The sequence below is a fragment of the Frieseomelitta varia genome, unplaced genomic scaffold (assembly GCF_011392965.1).
Source record: "Frieseomelitta varia isolate USP_RPSP 00005682 unplaced genomic scaffold, Fvar_1.2 scaffold_434, whole genome shotgun sequence".
Taxonomy (NCBI): Eukaryota; Metazoa; Arthropoda; class Insecta; order Hymenoptera; family Apidae; genus Frieseomelitta; species Frieseomelitta varia.
The window spans coordinates 5323-26768 of NW_025110184.1; the positions used below are offsets into that span (position 1 = coordinate 5323).

Here is a 21446-nt window from a genome sequence, read left to right on the forward strand (position 1 = left end):
AAGTAAATAATTATAAATAAATACAAACTGAAATAAATAAAAATACTACAACAGATTGAAACGAAATAATAACATAACAATATTAACATGATAATAATAGAAGTATAATAATAATGATAATCGTAATAAATTGAAACAAATAAAAATATAAACTGAAACAAAATAAAATAATGCGCAAATAAAAGTGCCGATTATAAAAATAAAGTAACAAAATTAAAGTACACATTTCTCGGTAACAAGCGTAATTTCCAAGCACAGGATTTTCTCCGACAAAACTCCTAAGCTCCGAACGAAACTTTCACCCCCGTCTTTCCTTTCTTTTTTTTTTTTTTTTCTTCCATGAGAAATCGCCCTTCTATAACTCTCGAACAACTTGTACAGTGTACGATATCGCGTGACTCGAAAGGGAGAGGAAAGGAAAAAAAAAGTACTCTCCTTAGTTCTGTGCTGTTCCATGTCGCAACGACCCCACACGGTGGCAAGTATTGTATTATGTATCGTTTCCCTTTGTCTCAGGGAAAGCTGCGCCCCGACATGCTGCGTCTAATGTGTGTCTAGCCTTTGTCGCGCGTTTTAACCGTCCAAGCTATAGTCACCCGGCAGTTGAACGTTTCCATGTATAATGCATATGCAAGGCACATGGGCTAGCTTCGGCAGCTTCGGTCTACGTAAATGGCGTGCCCCGGTGGAAAATACGATATGTCGAGATCGTAAAATCGATGAGAGGGCAACGTTTACACGTTTTCGACGACCGACACCGGGAGAATTGAAACGGTTTTCTCGAGGACAAAAAAAAAATATGAAGCTTCGTTCGCGTCGCGACGCTGTCAATTTTTTTCAGGAGCAGACTTCAACCCTTATTTTCCACCGCTGTGAAGCAGGGTAGCTGTTTATCTTTAATTTGCTTTCTGGCAATTTATACCTCGGAAATATACGCGTATTTTGGATTATTCTTTTCGTTTCATTTTAGGAAAATTTTCGATTTAAGATCGTTCTTTTTTTTTGAGGTAACGTTAAGATAAAAATTGATTTTAATACAGTGACAAAGTATTGTAATATTATAGTTTTCCCCTGTGGTAGGATAGTTGTTATTTATCTTTAATTTGTTTTCTAGAAATTTATATTTCAGAACGTGTCTCGGATATTTTTTTCTTCATTTTAGGAAAATTTTCGATTTAAGATCGTTTTTGAGGTAATGTCAAAACAAAAATTGATTTTAAACAAAGTGATAAAGTATTATAATATTATAATTATTCCTAAGGTAGGATAGTTGTTATTTATCTTTAATTTTCTAGAAATTTAAATTTCAGAACGTATCTTGGATATTTTTTTTCATTTTAAGAACATTTTTGATTTAAGATCGTTTTTGAGATAATGTTAAGATAAAAATTGATTTTAAACAAAGTGATAAAGTATTATATTATAATATTATAATTATTCCTAAGGTAGGATAGTTGTTATTTATCTTTATTTATCTTTAATTTTCTAGAAATTTAAATTTCAGAACGTGTCTTGGATATTTTTTCTTCATTTTAGGAAAATTTTCGATTTAAGATCATTTTTGAGGTAATGTTAAGATAAAAATTGATTTTCAATAAAGTGATAAAGTATTTTATAATATTATAGTTTCTCCTAAGGTAGGATAGTTGTTATTTATTTTTAATTTGCTCTCTAGAAATTTATATTTCAGAACGTGTCTTGGATATTTTTTCTTCATTTTAGGAAAATTTTCAATCGTTTTTGAAGTAATGTTAAAATAGAAATTCATTTTCAACAAAGTGATATAGTATTATAATATTATAATTATTCTTAAGGTAGGGTAGTTGTTATTTATCTTTAATTTGCTTTCTAGAAATTTATATTTCAGAACGTGTCTTGGATATATTTTCTTCATTTTAAGAAAATTTTCCATTTAAGATTTTCGAGGTAATGTTATGATAAAAATTAATTTTAAACAAAGTAATCAAGTATTGTAATGTTACAGTTTCTTGATATTGTGGTAAATGCTCGAATACTTTCGCGGGCAGCAATGTACGCAGCAATTTGATATCCACATTTTCAGATTGCCTCCAAACTTTCGCAATATAATCACGACGATGTTAATGAAACTTCAAAGCGTTTTATACGACGCGCGTGATGTGTGTGCCTCTGTGTGTGTGTGTGTGTGTGTGTGTTTAAATACTTTGGTGAACAGCTGCATGCAACAATCTAATATACACATTTTCAAATTAGTTTCGAACTTTACCAATATAGTAATCGCCACAGTGTTAACGAAACTTCAAAATGTTCTGTATCATAAAACTTCCATGATATATAGTCGAGTATTTTCACGAGCATTTATATCATATGTACACGTTTTATGTTTTATCTTCAGAGTGGTCTCAAATTTTGAATAAGTTTCGTTATGAGATAAAGTAATAGAATATAATCATGATAGTTGAGTCTCCCTATAGTATTCGTTTCATAACGAAATTATATATAATTGTGTAATGTATATTATATATAATATTATTATTATATTATTATATTACTATATTATAATATATCATAATATTATTATATTATATTATATTATATTATATTATATTATGTTATGTTATGTTATGTTATGTTATGTTATGTTATGTTATATTATATTATATTATATTATATTATATTATGTTATGTTATATTATATTATATTATATTATATTATTATTATATACAGTATAATATATATAATATAATAATGTATAATAATGTATTGTATACTTATGTTTGTCATGTTATATATAACACATACAATATATTCATTAAAAGTTCCAATAAGTGTTTGAATACTTACGCTTCATTGGTTTCATTCATTTCAAAACATAGTGATCATATTCTATTATAATCATTCTAATTGGTTAACTAAGTATCAAACACACATAATATACACATACAAAACTATTATTATGTGACAAATGTTCAAATACTTTCGTAAGTAATTCTAAGCAATAATTTAATGTATATATTGTACGTATATGCATATATATTATACTATATCGGATAATCTAATGTATGTATATATTCTATATACACTACACATTATACGTATATATCGTATGCATATGTATAACATTACACGTATACATTATATATTCAAATGTTTTCTTGTGTAATTGTGTGTAATAATTTAATGTGTGTATCTACACTTTTACAATCTTAATAAAATTTTATACACAGAGAAGATATTGTGTTTACTGTAAATAAACTAATATTTTTAATAAGTTAATAATTAATAATTTAATAAGTTAAATTTCGTTAAATGTAATATTTTTCATGTAACATAAATGTTCAAATGTTTTATTAGATATGTAGCAAGCACCATGAACCTCAAAAGAAAAATGAAAACCCTTGTGTACCAAATCAACTGCATCCATCAACTCCTCTCGGAGGACTTTTCTTTGAAAGGGCGAACGCGATGCATACGTGCCTCGTTCAACTGATTTATCCTTACCTCAATAACCTGGCCTCCCTGGTGCTGCTGCAGCTGGTCCCCGAGGACGTGACGCTGTTGATACTCTTGCTGCGCCGGCTCTTCAACGAGTCGCCGAGGTTGTACACGCCGTTCGCCGTTATGGAAAACGACCTGAGCCTGTAATACTCGACACCGTCCTCTTCGACCTCGTCGGCGCCGCCGGCGCCGCCACGTTTCGTTTCAGCGAGCATCGGCTAGAAACGAGAAGAAGAAGAAACGTTTATCCTTTTAATCCACGCATCTTACGAGTCAAATTCTTAGTAATTCGAGAGAGAGAGAGAGAAAGAGAGAGAACATAAAACAGTGAAAATTATTTTCAATAAGACATGTTTCTGATAAACAGGTGAATATATTTACTTTGCTTATATATGTATATATATATATATTTAATTAATTATATATGTATATATATATTTTAATTATTAATATATTATACGTATATTTATTACTAATTTAATCATTATACCTAATTCTTTATATATATATATTTAATTAATTATATATGTATACATATATTTTAATTATTAATATATTATACATATATTTATTACTAATTAAATCGCTACATCTAATGCCTTATATATGTATATATATATATATATTAAATTAATTATACATGTATATACATATATTTTAATTATTAATATATTATACGTATATTTATTACTAATTTAATCGTTATATCTTATTTTTTGACACTAAAAGTTTCTTTCTTAAATAATTATATATACATAATAAATTGTATAAATTTATAATAATCTTCAAAAGAAGTTAATAAAATTGCTTCTATTATTAATTAATAGTAAATTTAAAAAATATTATTACTCAATTTTAAAAATAAAATTATAATATTATAAATATATAATAAATTTTATGAATTTATAATAAACTTCAAAAAAAGTTAATACAATATAAAATTGTTTATATTATTAATTGATACTAAATTTAAAATATACTAAACTAAATTTAAATTTAATACTATTGATACTAAATTTAAAAAATATTATTACACAATTTTAAAAATAAAATTGTAATATTATATATATATATAATAAATTTTATAAATCCTATTTGTTGAAACTAAAATTTCTGTCTTAAATAATTATATATATATAATAAATTTTATGAATTTATAATAATCTTCAAAAAAAGATAATAAAATATAAAATTGTTTCCATTATTAATTGATTAATTTAAAAAAATATTATTACACAATTCTAAAAATAAAATTACAATATTATATATACATAATAAATTTTATAAATCTTATTTTTTGAAACTAAAAATTTCTTTCTTAAATAATTATATATATATATATATATATAATAAATTTTATGAATTTATAACAATCTTCAAAAAAAGTTAATAAAATATTAAATTGTTTCTATTATTAATTAATATTAAATTTAAAAAATATTATTACACAATTTTAAAAACGAAATTATATTATATATATATATAATAAATTTTATCAATTCATAATAATCTTTAAAAAAAGTTAATAAATTATAAAATTTTATCCATCATTAATTAATACCGAATTTAAGAAATATTATTACGCAATTTTAAAAATAAAATTACAATATTATGTAAAATAAATTCCTAGTCGTCGCGTCGAATTCTCCAGTGCAGTAAATCGGTGCCACACGAACGAGCGCGTGTTCATTTTACACCTCGTGCGAGCGATAAAAATTTGAAGAGGCAGCTGCGGAAAAGCCGTGGAAAACCGGATTTTCCAACGACCGGCCTCGAACGCGTTGCAATCGATGCGCGCGTACTCGAACACGTGCATAAATATTCGCCGGTTTTGCGACACGCGAGTTCACATCACGGTGGCTTTCGTTCGAAACGCGACACGATTCCTTTCGTTGGTCGCGCGACCCACTGAACAAAACGCACGCGCCGCGGAATTAACCCACGCAGAACTAGAAAACGATTTTAAACGGGCGACACGTGGAAATGAAGTTACCAAGCCCGATCATCCGGGCAAAAATAGAATTTTCCCCCGATAGAGTGTGCGGAATAACTTGGTTACCGGATAATATAATTGTAAATAATTATGAGTGGACGAGTAACACGATTTGAGCGTGCGATTTAACACGTGTACGTATGTACATATGTGTGATATATAATGTGCAGAGTTTAAGTGAGACAGTTGCTTGCTTAATTATTGCTTATTAAGAATTGTAATTGTCAGAATTAATTATTTGAATGAATAATTAATGGAATTAGATTATAATTACTTTTCGGAAGCTTTTCGGGGACGATATACGTTGAGAAATATTATAGTTCCATTAATATTATGTTCAATAATTCAATAATTCATTACAGAAAATTATTTATTGTTTAATATGTATGGATGAATAATATCAAATAAGTTATTATATTAGCTTTTAATTATATTATATTAGCTTTTCGGGGACGATATACGTTGAAAAATATTATAGTTTCATTTATAGTTATATTATATATTATATATATAATATATATTATGTTATATATTATATAATATATTACTATATATATTATATATGTTAATATATAATATAGTATATTATATATTATATATATTATATAATTGAAACTATTATAGTTTCAATTATATTATATAACTTTTCGGGGACGAGAAGTATTATAGTTTCATTAATATTATGTTCAATAACTAATAATTCAATAATTCATTACATATGTTAATTAAATAATTCAATAATTCATTACACTGTCTAATAAATTTATTATTTATGTATGGATTAATTATATTAAATATATAATTATATTATATTAGCTTTTCGGGGACGATATACGTTGAGAAATATTATAGTTTCATTTATAGTTATATTATATATAATATATATAATATATTATATTATATATATTATATATTATATAATTGAAACTTAATACTTTCAATTATATTATATACCTTTTTGGGGACGATATACGTTGAGAAATATTATGTATAATAAATAGTTTCATTAATATTATGTTCAATAATTCAATAATTCATTACATAAATTTATTTATTGTTTAATATATTTATTATTTGTGTATGGATGAATTATATTAAAATATATAATTATATTATATTATATAATATAAATATGAATTATATTAAATATATAATTATATTATATTATATAATATAAATATGAATTATATTAAATATATAATTCAAAATATAAGATCTTCTTTAAACTAAATATATGTAAATTTAATTTCAGTTTGCCCAATTCTAATGTAACTTCAATTAAAATTGCGAAATTATAAGAAACTTTTGAAACATTTTCTCCTAATAATTATACCTAAAATCTTTCCTTTCGAAAATTAAGATTACACACACACACACACACACACACACACATATATAAAATTATATATCATATATTGTATAAAATTATATTCACAAAATAAAAATTACATATTCATATTGTACGGAATTATACAGATAAAATAGAACAACAATCTGCTTTTCTTAATTTACAACTCGAAATGACATATTTGTCAGTTTTTAAACGACCATAATGTCGACGAATCCGAAAATTTCCCCCTGACAAAAGAAACGTTCAAACTTCGAGATTTCTAAAATTCGTTTGAAAGAAAGAAGTTTCTATAAAAAAAAAAAAAANAAATTCGTTTGAAAAAAAGAAGTTTCTAAAAAAAAAAAAAAAAAAAAAAAAAAAAATAAACGAAAATTTCCGGCAGACAACGTAGACAAGAACAATTACTATCGAACGTTGTTGTCCGCTCGTGCGAACATTTCCACCCAATTCCGCCCCTCCATCGAAATAAATTATTTTAATTGATCGTCGGAAATGTGTGTTTCACATCGGCGATATTACTTTAATTAAATCTCCACCGGTTCTACGTGCAGTTCTGAATATATTCGGCTCTGTATTCACACGCAATGCTCACAGAATATTGGATAAAGCCAGAATCCGTCCTTTGTCAGTCAAATTTCCACTCGGTTCTTACAATATCCATTTTGCCACGTGTGGCGATACGCTATACAATGAAAGGGGATATTTTTTCCTTTTTCTTCCTCTCTTTTTTCCTTTTTCTCCATGACGAACAACGTGGTCATTTCTCTTTCAGATATTGCCTCTCTCTGTACGTTCGACTTCTGTTTTATTTGCTGCAAACTGGAATTCCTTCAACTCTCAGTGTGTTTCATTTTCGACGCTGACAAATGCAATCGTATGACGTTGCACATGTAATGCTGTTGGCACTAATTTATTGATATTGGCGTTAATGAATATTGGAATCATTTTTCATTAACGTTACTTAATCGCATTGTTCTTAGTAACGTGTGATATTTGTCAGTTTTTGTATTTATAATTTATTCTAATGCGTTTTGTTATTGTTTTCTTATATTTTTATCTTATTCAAAAAATTATATATATATATATACATAATTTTTTGAATAAAATAAATATATAAATATAATATTAATAGAATTTCATATATTTATTGTAATATAATTATATAAATAACAAATATATAATATAAATTAAATTAAATATTTTACTCCAATTATAATGATATAATAAATAAATAAATAAATAAATAAATAAATAAATATATATATATATATATAAGTCATATTATAAAGTTGTATAATTACACATGTATTATTATAACATACAATAATTATAATAATCTCAAATTATGCGTGAGAGTTTAAAAATTCTTAAATTATAATAAATGATATTATGTTATAAATGCAATATCTATTACATATTAAATGATATTTAATTATGTGACACACACACACACACACACACACACATATATATATATATATATATAACTTGATAAATAAATTCATTGAATAATATTTATTAGAGAGTTTGTGGTTAATTTATTGGTTGTTACGCGACAATTTATGCGTTTTGCCTGTGTGAAACAGAATATCGTGGCGCGTCTGGCCACATACGCGACAGTTCCACTTACCATCGTTTCGCTAGTGGTTACAAATACGATTAATCTGTACTTTCCGATTATCGAATCTTCTACGAACATAGCCGATGCAGTAATTATTTGCAAATGCCTCGTAGTAATTATTTATACAAAGTTACATAATTTCACATTACGGTATAATTATAATACAATTAAATTCAAATTGATTTAATATAATATAACGCGTTTTTAGCTATAAAAAAGTTTATATTTTTTTTTGCTAATAAGTTAATTTTTATAAAATATTATGTTATAACAAGTATAATTTTTTAATGAGATATAGTTATTTGCGCAATCAAAAGTTTCCCTTGCCAATTATGATATTTCTTTTATTTTATTAATAATCGTACAAGTTCTTTTTATTTATTTTATTATTCCATTCAATCATTCCAGGCTCTATAGTATTTAAAAGAATAGCGAGAAATATACAAGAATGATTTCCCTTTGTGCTGTATCTTCCTTGTCACGAAAATTGATAATTTCAGAATTGTATGAAACACAATGTGCAAAGAGTAATAATGGAAAAATGAGAGGACTTCGTTAACGTTCGGTAAGAAAAGGAAAAATCAGAAATATTTAAAAATATTTCTGTACGATTGTCAATTGTTTCGTAAAGTTGAAAAATATTTTACTCCAAATTCTCGTCTCATTTTTTGATTCTTCAGCTGCGTAAGTAACTTTAATAGAGCAAAATTTCCGTAAAACACAAAAGCTTCAGTGTTTCGGTCGTATTGTGTGCAAGTGTAAATATTTATGTTTGAAAGTGCGTGGAAGCACACGTCTGAAATTAAATTAATTTGCCGGCGTGCTTCAGTTTTGCAATTTTGTGGCCGCGAACATGTTCTCTTAAAATGAAGTTGCTAGTACAATAATACAAAATAATATCAGATTATTTATTTCACATATTTTACGTAAATGTATAAAATTATTAATAAATATATTCTCGGATTCTCTCACTGAAATTTCCAAGTATTTTTTCTTTTTTTTTTTAAATACTGTTAGAATTCGTATTCGATCAGCGTTCTCGACCTCATAATTAGATCGATGCTTTAAATGTCGGTGAATTCGATAAAGAATTGTAGCGGACTTACGAAGGGAGATTAGGGTCAAAGTGAATCCTCAGCGTACATCGGCGTGCCTGTTACGAGAATTAAGGTGTATTGCTGCAAACTGACACTGTCTCGCGTTTTACCCCTAATTCTTTCTTTCTTTTTTTTTTTCTTTCAACGCGTGGAAACGTTGGACGTTCGTGATGATTTCATTCTGCAGGAATTTTTCCACTTAAGAAGGAATTTGTGAAAAACTTCGTGACAATGTCTGAGAACGTGCAAAGTTTGAAAATATGCGTGAACAGTCGAGAATTTTAATGTAATTATATTAATTGCAAGTTATAATAACAGTTCTCAATTGTCGAGGTACTTGAGAAGAAGTATCAACAACGTTTTATTGTATTTGAAATGAATATATTATAAATTTAATATTTAATATGATAGATATTTAATTTTATATATTTAATGTTTAATATGATAGATATTTAATTTTGTGTATTTAATATTTAATATGATAGATATATGATATTTGATTTTATATATATTTAATATTTAATATTTAATATGATAAATATTAAACATATGTTTACATTGTATAATATTGCAATTTACATTATACATATAACTATGTTCAATACATACTATAATACAAAAAATAATATAATATGATAATATCTATATGTGTGTGTGTGTGTGTGTGTGTGTGTGTGTGTGTGTGTGTGTGTGTGTGTGTGTGTGTGTGTGTGTGTGTGTGTGTNGTGTGATAAACAGTAGTATAATATAATATAATTTGATAATACAGAAATTTAAAAATTTCTTTAAGACACTTTAACTCAGTCTATCATCACTTTCATATTACTTTCATATTACTTTCTTACTAGAAAAGAGACATATTTTTATTCTCCAATAAAGTTGTTTTTGTCTTAATCTGTATTTATTTTATTATCTATTATTTACCAATTTTATTTATTTATTATTTATATAAACATCAATATTCGTAGTGGGACCATTTTCCACAATTACCACTCTATACTAATTTCTCATAATTAACAATATAACAATTCTCGATATAAAAATGACATGCAATTTTTATTTATCAACATTATACTATATCAGACATAAAATTTATTTCAAAATGCTGCAGAATGCACAAAAAGAAAAGACTCTGACTATAAAAATGACATAATACAATTTTTACTTATCAAAATCATAAACATAAAATTTCACTTTAAATAATAAAAACAAAATTTATTCTGTCACAAGTGAGCTGCTACATGCACAAAGAGGAAAGACTCTCACTATAAAAATGACAATCTTTATTTATCAAAATCATAAACATAAAATTTATTTAACTTTAAATAATAAAAACAAAATTTATTCTGTCACAAGTGAGCTGCTACGTGCACAAAGAGGAAAGACTCTCACTATGAAAATGACAATCTTTATCTATCAAAATCATAAACATAAAATTTATTTAACTTTAAATAATAAAAACAAAATTTATTCTGTTATATGTGAGCTGCTACATGCACAAAGAGGAAAGACTCTCACTATGAAAATGACAATCTTTATCTATCAAAATCATAAACATAAAATTTATTTAACTTTAAATAATAAAAACAAAATTTATTCTGTTATATGTGAGCTGCTACATGCACAAAGAGGAAAGACTCTCACTATGAAAATGACAATCTTTATCTATCAAAATCATAAACATAAAATTTATTTAACTTTAAATAATAAAAACAAAATTTATTCTGTCATATGTGAGCTGCTACATGCACAAAGAGGAAGGACTCTCACTATGAAAATGACAATCTTTATTTATCAAAATCATAAACATAAAATTTATTTAACTTTAAATAATAAAAACAAAATTTATTCTGTCATATGTGAGCTGCTACGTGCACAAAGAGGAAAGATTCTCACTATGAAAATGACATAATATAATTTCTATTTATCGAAATAATAAAACACATACACCGGAAAGCAAAGTTAAGTTGTGGAACGGAATATAGGAAGCAAAATTAAGTTATGGAACGGAATATAGGAAGCTCGACTCTCTCGAAAACGAGAGAAATCCCCTTTCCTTTCCGATTTATCTTCTCAGCAGAGCCATCTATCTCTACTATCGACGCTGGGACAGCACTCTGTATAACCCAATTCAAGCGAGATCTATCGTAACGATCGTGTCAAACTCGCCCCCGATATCAACCTCAAGGAACAATCTATTTAGCACGAATCAGTCCAAGAACTTTCCCCCTTTTCCCAAGCTCCTTCTTTATCGACCTTCTTTATCGGCGAGACGATTCTTTTCGGCTTCCTTACAAACTTTTCTCCTCCCCCCCGTGAAATACGCGACCTGCTAGCTAAGAAGGTACATAGATACAAGAGAGACTCGCTCGTTCAGACAAGTCGAGGCAACAACTGCCGCAACCACGATGTTTCGTTTCAACAACGTTACGCCATTTCCACCGCAACTTCTCGAGACTTGACGAGCGTTCCCCAGCCGAAAGAAACCGTTCCACGCCAATTGCACGAAACGTCCATCGAAACGTTCGAAAGAGTTGTCAAGTCAGGTTGTGTCGATCCGATAGAATTCACTCCCCCCTCGTTTCCACGACGTTTCGACAAATCGCTTCTGACGGATTTCCGGGGGTAATCTTTCTCTTCTACTGGCGCTCGGCCTGGCTCCTGGGTATCTCTTCGTTCTCGCGCGCGTCACTCTAACGGAGGAGGGTGGCCTTCGTCGAGTTTGTTAATTTCTAATTTTTAATAATTCTGATTTCTTTAATTTGCGAGAATTTGTTGGGAATTGGGGAATTATTACAACTCAATTTTCGAGTAATAGTAATATATATATATATATATATATATATATATATATATATATATATATATAATATAATATAGTATAATAATCGTTGGAAACTGTGAGAAATGTATTTAGTGAATTTTGAAAACTTTGGCGAGTTTGCTCATTTGTAATTTTTAATAATTCTGATTTCTTTAATTTGGGAGAATTTGTTGTGAATTGAGAGATTATTACAACTCAATTTTCGAGTAATAGTAATATAGTATAATAATCGTTGGAAACTGTGAGAATATTTAGTGAATTTTAATAATATAATATAATATAGTATGATAATCGTTGGAAACTGTGAGAAATGTATTTAGTGAATTTTGGAAACTTTGGCGAGTTTGTTAATTTCTAATTTTTAATAATTCTGATTTCTTCAATTTAGGAGAATTTGTTGTAACTGGGAGATTATTACAACTCAATTTTCGAGTAATAGTAATATATATATAATAATATAATATAATATAGTATAATAATCGTTGGAAACTGTGAGAAGAATATTTAGTGAATTTTGGAAACTTTAGCGAGTTTGCTAATTTCTAATTTTTAATAATTCCGATTTCTTCAATTTAGGAGAATTTGTTGTAACCTGAGAGATTATTACAATTCAATTTTTGAGTAATAGTAATATATATATAATAATATATATATATAATAATATAATAATATATATAATAATATAATATAGTATAATAATCGTTGAAAACTGTGAGAAATGTATTTAGTGAATTTTTTATAATTTTGATTTCTTTAATTTAGTTTTAATTTTTAATAATTCTGATTTCTTCAATTTAGGAGAATTTGTTGTAAATTGAGAGATTATTACAACTCAATTTTCGAGTAATAGTAATATATATATAATATAGTATAATAATCGTTGGAAACTGTGAGAATATTTAGTGAATTTTGGAAGACTATAGCGAGTTTGTTAATTTCTAATTTTTAATAATTCTGATTTCTTCAATTTAGGAGAATTTGTTGTAACCTGAGAGATTATTACAACTCAATTTTCGAGTAATAGTAATATACATAATAATATAATATAATATAATATAACATAATATAACATAATATAACATAATATAATATTATATATAATATTTATAATATAGTATAATATAATAAAATATTTACAAGAGAAACTCCACTAAGAATCTTCTTCATTGTCATCATTCGAAACAATACGAAACAATAATAATAAACTCGAAAGTCGAAAGTTTATTGCTCGCGATTAACAAGAGTATCCAGGATACGCTTGGTCGATCTCGGAACAGCAATTACTATTATCATTATAATTATAATAAGCCATTTAATCAGAGTCAATTAAACCCCTTTATACCATGAAATTCTCGAACAATTAAACGTGTAATTATATTTAACGATTAAACGATTACACGGAATTTAATTGTTAAATAATTGCAAGAGATTCGATTTAATCGTTCAACTTTATTTAAAATCGATCTGTAACTCATTTGTTTGTCATTCATTCGTAGCACGTATTTTATAATCGACATCATTTCAATTTTAATATCAATGTTCCTGCATTAAATCAAATAATAAAATTCCTCTGAACAAACTATCATGGGGCAGAATATAATTGTTTGGAACTAATGAAATAAATGTTATCCGTGAAAATGAAACACGAGTTTTAAAATTTTGTACGTAGTTTAAACATCTGTATATAAAATACCTATGAAATATGTACGTATGTAGTATATTTTAATAGCAGTGGCTGTGTAATATATAAGTGTGCAATTAAAATATAATATATTCATTTAATTATATTATAAATATACATAAACATATAATTTAGAAATATGAATATATACTCTATTGATGATAAATGTATATAATTCATAAAATTTATAAAACTACATATGATATGCGTATATAATTTGTAAAATTTATAAAACTATATAGTCATGAGAAACGTGTATAATTTATAAAACTATATTTACATATTATACTCTATAATATAGAATACATATACGTAGATATGTACTATATTATACTCTATATTATACGTAATATATACTATATTATACTCTATAATATACTTTATATCAGAGTATTCACTTTATTTAGAGTATAATATAATATACTTTATATTATAGAGTATAATATAGTATACGTTACGTGGAACATAGAGTATAATATAGTATAATATTATAAATTATATTATACTAATACATTATAATATATTATATTATATTATATTATACTAATACAGCATAATATATTATATTATATTATACTATAATATACTATTATATACTATATTATAATACAGAGAATAATATAGTTTACATTACGTATATAGAGTATAATACGTAATATAGAGTATATAATATAGTATATATTACGTATAATATACGTACAGCATAGAATATAATATAGTGTATATTATATAGTATACCATATATTATACTATATTATACGTAATATACACTATATTATACTCTATAATGTAGAGTATGTATACATAAATATATACTATACTCCCATATTATACTCTAATGTAATAACCAGTACCACAAAACTAAATTACAAAACTATTACACGTGTACATATACATATTTTACAGTTCATGCACAAATATACATATAACAAACGATTAATATTTAGAAGAATGGAAATCTAGCAAATATTAAAACCAACGATCAACAAACTTTTCAAACCTCCGAAGCTTTCGAATTCAACACGGATACAAACGAATGTTCAACGATTGGAGGATCGACGCCTACCGCGACACGGCTCGAGCCTAAATGCTTTTTCGTCGCGGCTCGCTGTTAACCGTGAGAAACGTCAATGGCGGCGTTATCGCCTAAGTCCTGTCAAAACAGATAAGGGAAATCCGGTAGCTGGCATATTCTCTCGATATATTCCCGGCAGCTGGCTCATCGTTTCAACGAAGGCCAAGGACGGCGATGTTGCACATCATCGAGCCGATTGTCGCGTTTATCGTCGAGTTCTACTACGTCGACGTGCTGCTCTGGTGAATGCCGCGGTTTAACCCCATTTTTCCCGCAGGTGAAACCCTTTTATATTTATACGCAGGCGTGAAAATTTTTGGTGAAAACTTTCGTCGAGGGAACGAAATCCTCAATTTTCGTGTCGTTTTCGTGTTGTTTTGTGTGTGTTTAGATGTTCACTGGCTAATTTCTTTCGAGATACACTGAAGACACATCTGCCGCGTTCTGTTCAAGTATCAAACACTTCACTCTTGAACTTTCTTCGAAGCGAATTATTTCTACTCTTGTTAATTGTTCCTCGGAATTTTTCTGCATTCTTTCAAGAAGAAACGATCCAGATTGCTGGCGAGAGTCAATTTGACATGTTTTGTATTATAAAATGTTTAGAACGATGAACAAATTCGTCCATTTTCAAAACGCATAATTTCAAAGCGTCAGGTCTCTAATTTCACACACTCGAGTTCGTCCGTTTTTCTCCTTTCGATGACGATTCTATGATACATTCTCGAAAGTCGTGAAAAATCAAATTTTCGTCCTTCGAGAACGATGAAACAAATTCTTGCCACGACTGGACCCATCGTGATCTCGAAGACGAGTCTTTTCTTCGTCGTTTTATTATTGAATTTCGAACGTTTAGGTTTAAATGACGAGACGTTAGGATTTCCGGAATATTTGTCTCGATAATTCAAATGTTCGACAAACAGCTGGAGAAAGAAATCGTATAAGGAAATTTTGAGAGCTCGTTGTGGAATAAAGACTTCGATCTTGGAGACTATGATGGATTTGGTTGCGAAGAAAATTGTTACGAACGATATTTAGTATTAGTATTTATTTTTTAGTGGTTTGTTGTTTAACGTTATCTTTTACATAATGAAAAAAATTGCTATATTTTACAGTTAAATCGAGTGTTGTTGGTACGTTAGTGGCCTTTAACTTTAATTGTCAAGTGACACGAGATGAGTGTGCCGAGTTTCACGGATCTGGGGAAAAACGCGAGGGACGTGTTCAGAACTGGCTATCATTATGGCAAAAGTCTTATTAAATTGGGTATCAAGTCGAAGGCTAGCGAGAAGTTGACAATGAGCAGTGATTTACGTTTGAACTGCGACACATCGAAGGTACATTGCAATTTTCTATCGAGAAGATTTATTAATATTAATAATTATATATAATATTGATATAGTATATAACATCATAATTAACATTATTATATTAATGCAATATAATATTATTATATTTTATTATATAATTTAATATTATTATATTAATACAATATAATATCATTATATTTTATTATATAACTTATATTATTACTATTATATTATATTATATTATACTATATTATATTATTATCATTATATTTTATTATATAATTTAATATTATTATATTAATATAACATAATATCATTATATTTTATTATATAATTTAATATTATTATATTAATATAACAATATCATTATATTTTATTATATAATTTAATATTATTATATTAATATAATATATCATTATATTTTATTATATAATTTATATTATTACTATTATATTATATTATATTATATTATTATCATTATATTTTATTATATAATTTGTATTATTATTATCATTATATTTTATTATATAATTAACATTATTATATTAATATGATATAATATCATTATATTTTATTATATAATTATTATATTAATAATGTGTATTATTTATTTTATGTTATATATTAATATCATATAACATAAATAATATTTATGATGACCGCATGATTACTATAGTATAGAATATAATAAACGTTTTACATCTTCAAGAAGTAAACATTTTACATTTAAAGAAACATCTTAAAACTTTGTCATTTATATTATTTTTCTTTTTCATAAAATCTTGTCATTTATTTATTTATTATGTCGTTTCATTATAGAAAAAAAATCTCAGGATATTTTTCTGTACACAAAGCACCAGAAACTTTTTAAATAAGTAAAGCATAAAATACTCGCTTAACTTTTTATATTTTTCACTACATTCAACGCGGAGCAACAGCAATGTTTTCCCAACTTTTAGCCAATTGTTTTCTACTCAGCTCAATTTATGTGAAAATCATTTCTCGCATTGTGTGTTCGTTTGGTAAAAGTAAACATAGGGTGATGCACGAAGGCCATTCGCGCAACTGAACATATAAATATTTATAACTTATTTGTGCGCGAAATTATTGGTTTCGAGAAGTTTCACCGCGAAAGTTTATTGTATTTGATACGTTGCTGTTGTCATCGATCGTGTCATAAAAATTCTCCGAGTTCAAAGGGTTAATTTACTCTACAACTCATTCTTTAACCTTTCAGGCTTGTATGTGCTTGATAACTGTTTTTTTTTACGATTCGGAAGAGACATAACATCTGACACGATTTGATTACGAAAAATAAGTGTTCTATATATATTTTTGAATTTTATAAAATTCTAAAATATATATTATATATTATATAAATACGATATATTATATTATATATTATATTATATATTATACAAATACGATATACAATATAATATAATATATAATATAATATACCGTATTTATATAATATTATATATTACACAAATACGATATATTATAATATTATATATTATATTATATATTTTATATTATATAACTATACTTATCATACTCACTATCATTAATACACGGTACACACCGAAAACTGGAAACGAAGATTTCCACTCAAAGCAAAACGTATTATTTGTAAATTATCGTCGATGTTTAAATGTCCGAAACGAAACTCATCCATCATCCAGACACGACCGGAACTTGGTATGAAAAATCGTTAAAGTCGTTCGTTTTTTTTTTTTTTTATCTTTCAATTACAGCTGACCGGCGTGGCCGACGCGGAATACAAAACGGACGATTACGGAAGTTTTCTGCAGAAATGGACAACAGACGGTATGATCACGTTGGGCTACGGTGTTCGTCAAACGATAATCACCGACGTTGGCCTGAAATCGGAGATTAGTTACAATCCGGCAACTGCTGCCAAGATAATGAAAGTCGGCGCCAATGTTACCAAGCAAGCTATCAACGCGAAGTGCTCCATCTGTTAGTTGACTTTATTTGTTTGTTTGACATTTAGCTGAAATTTATGCTCACGCAGACCATAAACAGAGAGAGAGAGAGAGAGAGAGTGAGTGTGTGTGTGTGTGTGTTAAAAAAATTTCTAATTTTATCTATAACAATCTTGTAGTTTAAATATAAAAATAAAAATAAAAATAAATATAAAAATAAAAATAAAAATAAAAATAAAAATAAAAATAAATATAAATATAAATATAAATGTAAATATAAATCATATATTTAATGGTAAATAGAATGCATTTATTCGTAATAATAATTTTCCAATTTTTCATAATAATTTCAATTATTTCATATTGTATTTTCTGTTTTTCAATCTTTGGTAATACTTTATTTAATAATTGATCACGATTTTTAATGAAGAAGTTTCTCTCGATATTCAATATCACCAAGTTGAGAGTTCGAAACTTGTTATGTAAAGTTGAAGGAAGTTCTTAGTGTCTTGAAAAAATTTGTCGAAAACCCAGCAAGGACATTCTCTCTCTCTCTCTTTCTCTCTACGATCCGGCAGAAATACAGTTCTAAACAAGTTTCGATGTAAACTTATAAGTTTGTAATTAATTTTCAGTATCGAGAATCAGTTTTCTTATATTTTTTAAAGAAATATATATATATATATATATAATAAATATTATATTATAATATTAATATATATATTAATACTATATGTATATAAATATAAATATACTATATATTAATACTATATATATAAATATAAATATACTATATATTAATACTATATATATAAATATAAATATACTATATATTAATACTATATATATAAATATAAATATACTATATATTAATACTATATATATAAATATAAATATACTATATATTAATACTATGTATATATTAATATTATAATTATTAATATATATTATTAATAATTTATATTAATATTTTTATTTTTACCTTTATATTATATTACATTTTATATATATATATAATGTGCATGTACTATACGACAATTTCGATCTATAATAATTCCTACAAATTCCTGAATTATTCCCTTCGCAATTTCAAGCCAACTATTACCTATACATAACCAAGCCACGTTCAAATATATTTAAAAAGACGAAACACTTTCAATTTCGAAGGTTCGCGTTTCAACAATTTTTTTTTTCAACAATTCCCCGTAAAAAGAAAACGAGAAAACAAAACAAATTCTTACCTTCGAGCAACGACCACGCCGTTGTAAATAAATCGTAACTCGATACAAGTCGTTTCAGCATCGATATCCGAGCGAAACCGACGTTATATGATAATCACTCGTTCACACGCGATTTTTAGTTTCTAACAATCGTTAGAAACTGTGACGTGTCGCCGCGACACGCACGCACGAATGTTGGATTTCAAACTAACATCGGAAGGAGAATGTCGAGAGAATTGGATGGAACGTGTCCGGTGTTTACCAACGATTTGCGTAGAACCGCAGGGAACGATAGTTCGCTTTACTTTTGTTGTTGTGGAAAGTTGAACAGTCGATCGAAGTTGTTATGTTTACGACTGGCGTGGCTACGAGAAATATTTTTGGTTTCAGCGGCTGCGTGTGTGGTTTCAATTTTTTTGTGATCTCTATTTTCGAAACAAATAAAGAAATTTTTGTTTTGGAGAGACGAGAGTGTAGTAATTTTCTTTTTTTCCTTTTAAGTGAATAACGAAGAATTAATACGAAACTGATCGTAATAATGTATTAGTTTATAAAATAATAATAAAAATAATAAAAATTGATATAAAATAAATTAACGTAATAATAGAAATTAACATAAAATAAATTAACGAAATAATAGAAATTAATATAAAATAAATTAACGAAATAATAGAAATTAATATAAAAATTTTCTTTTTTTTTTTTAAGTGAATAACGAAGAATTAATACGAAAGTGAACTGATCGTAATAATATATTAGTTTATAAAATAATAATAGAAATAATAAAAATTGATATAAAATAAATTAACGTAATAATAGAAATTAACATAAAATAAATTAACGAAATAATAGAAATTAATATAAAATAAATTAACGAAATAATAGAAATTAATATAAAAATTTTCTTTTTTTTTTTTAAGTGAATAACGAAGAATTAATACGAAAGTGAACTGATCGTAATAATATATTAGTTTATAAAATAATAATAGAAATAATAAAAATTGATATAAAATAAATTAACGTAATAATAGAAATTAACATAAAATAAATTAACGAAATAATAGAAATTAATATAAAATAAATTAACGAAATAATAGAAATTAATATAAAAATTTTCTTTTTTTTTTAAGTGAATAACGAAGAATTAATATGGAATTGAACTGATCGCAATAATATATTAATTTATGAAATAATAATAAAAATTGATATAAAATAAATTAACGAAATAATAGAAATTAATATAAAATAAATTAACTGTCGCCAAAATTAGTTGAGAAATTATAAAATTTCTGTTTCGCTGGGAAATGAATGATTCTGAGGATCGTTATACTGAGAATCTTTAATAACCAGTTTTCAATTTTAAATGTATTTTAAAGTCACAATTGTGCTTTATAATATTCGAAAAATTATTATAATATTTAAATATATATTATATATATTATATTATTATTATTATTATTTTATATTTATAATATTCCAAAAGCATAAACTCGGAAGTATCATTAATATCGATATTTCTTTCATAATATTTAGTCTCTTTTACTCTACAAATTCAAAGAAATTCCTGTCATTTTATAAATAATTTTAATCAAAATTAAACATTAATACTGACATCAACAATATCATAATATCATTAATATTGCAATACTGTAATATTACATACTGGAAATATCAGAGTAATCAAACTGATCAATTTGTAATTTTTTTAGAGAGGCTTTTACAAAATTACCACCACGAGCTTCAGAAATTTCAATAAATTTTTCTGTCAGAAATATAAGGTTGAAAGCTTGTTTTCCTCGCTTTATTTTTTATGTAGACTGTTTTTTTTTTTTTTTTTTAATAATTTC

The 21446-nt window shown here is 26.1% G+C and overlaps 1 protein-coding gene across 1 annotated transcript in view; it reads right to left on the reverse strand.

Moving 5' to 3' along the window:
* Positions 1-3481: 3481 nt before the first annotated feature.
* The window catches only part of LOC122532104 (serine/arginine repetitive matrix protein 1-like), a gene marked incomplete at its 3' end in the record, with an annotated part of 54524 nt that continues 36559 nt past the window's right edge, over positions 3482-21446 (reverse strand). Inside the window, exon 5 of the mRNA XM_043660582.1 lies at positions 3482-3696. Coding sequence (XP_043516517.1) covers positions 3482-3696 — 215 coding nt within the window. The remainder of the gene's footprint in view (positions 3697-21446) is intronic.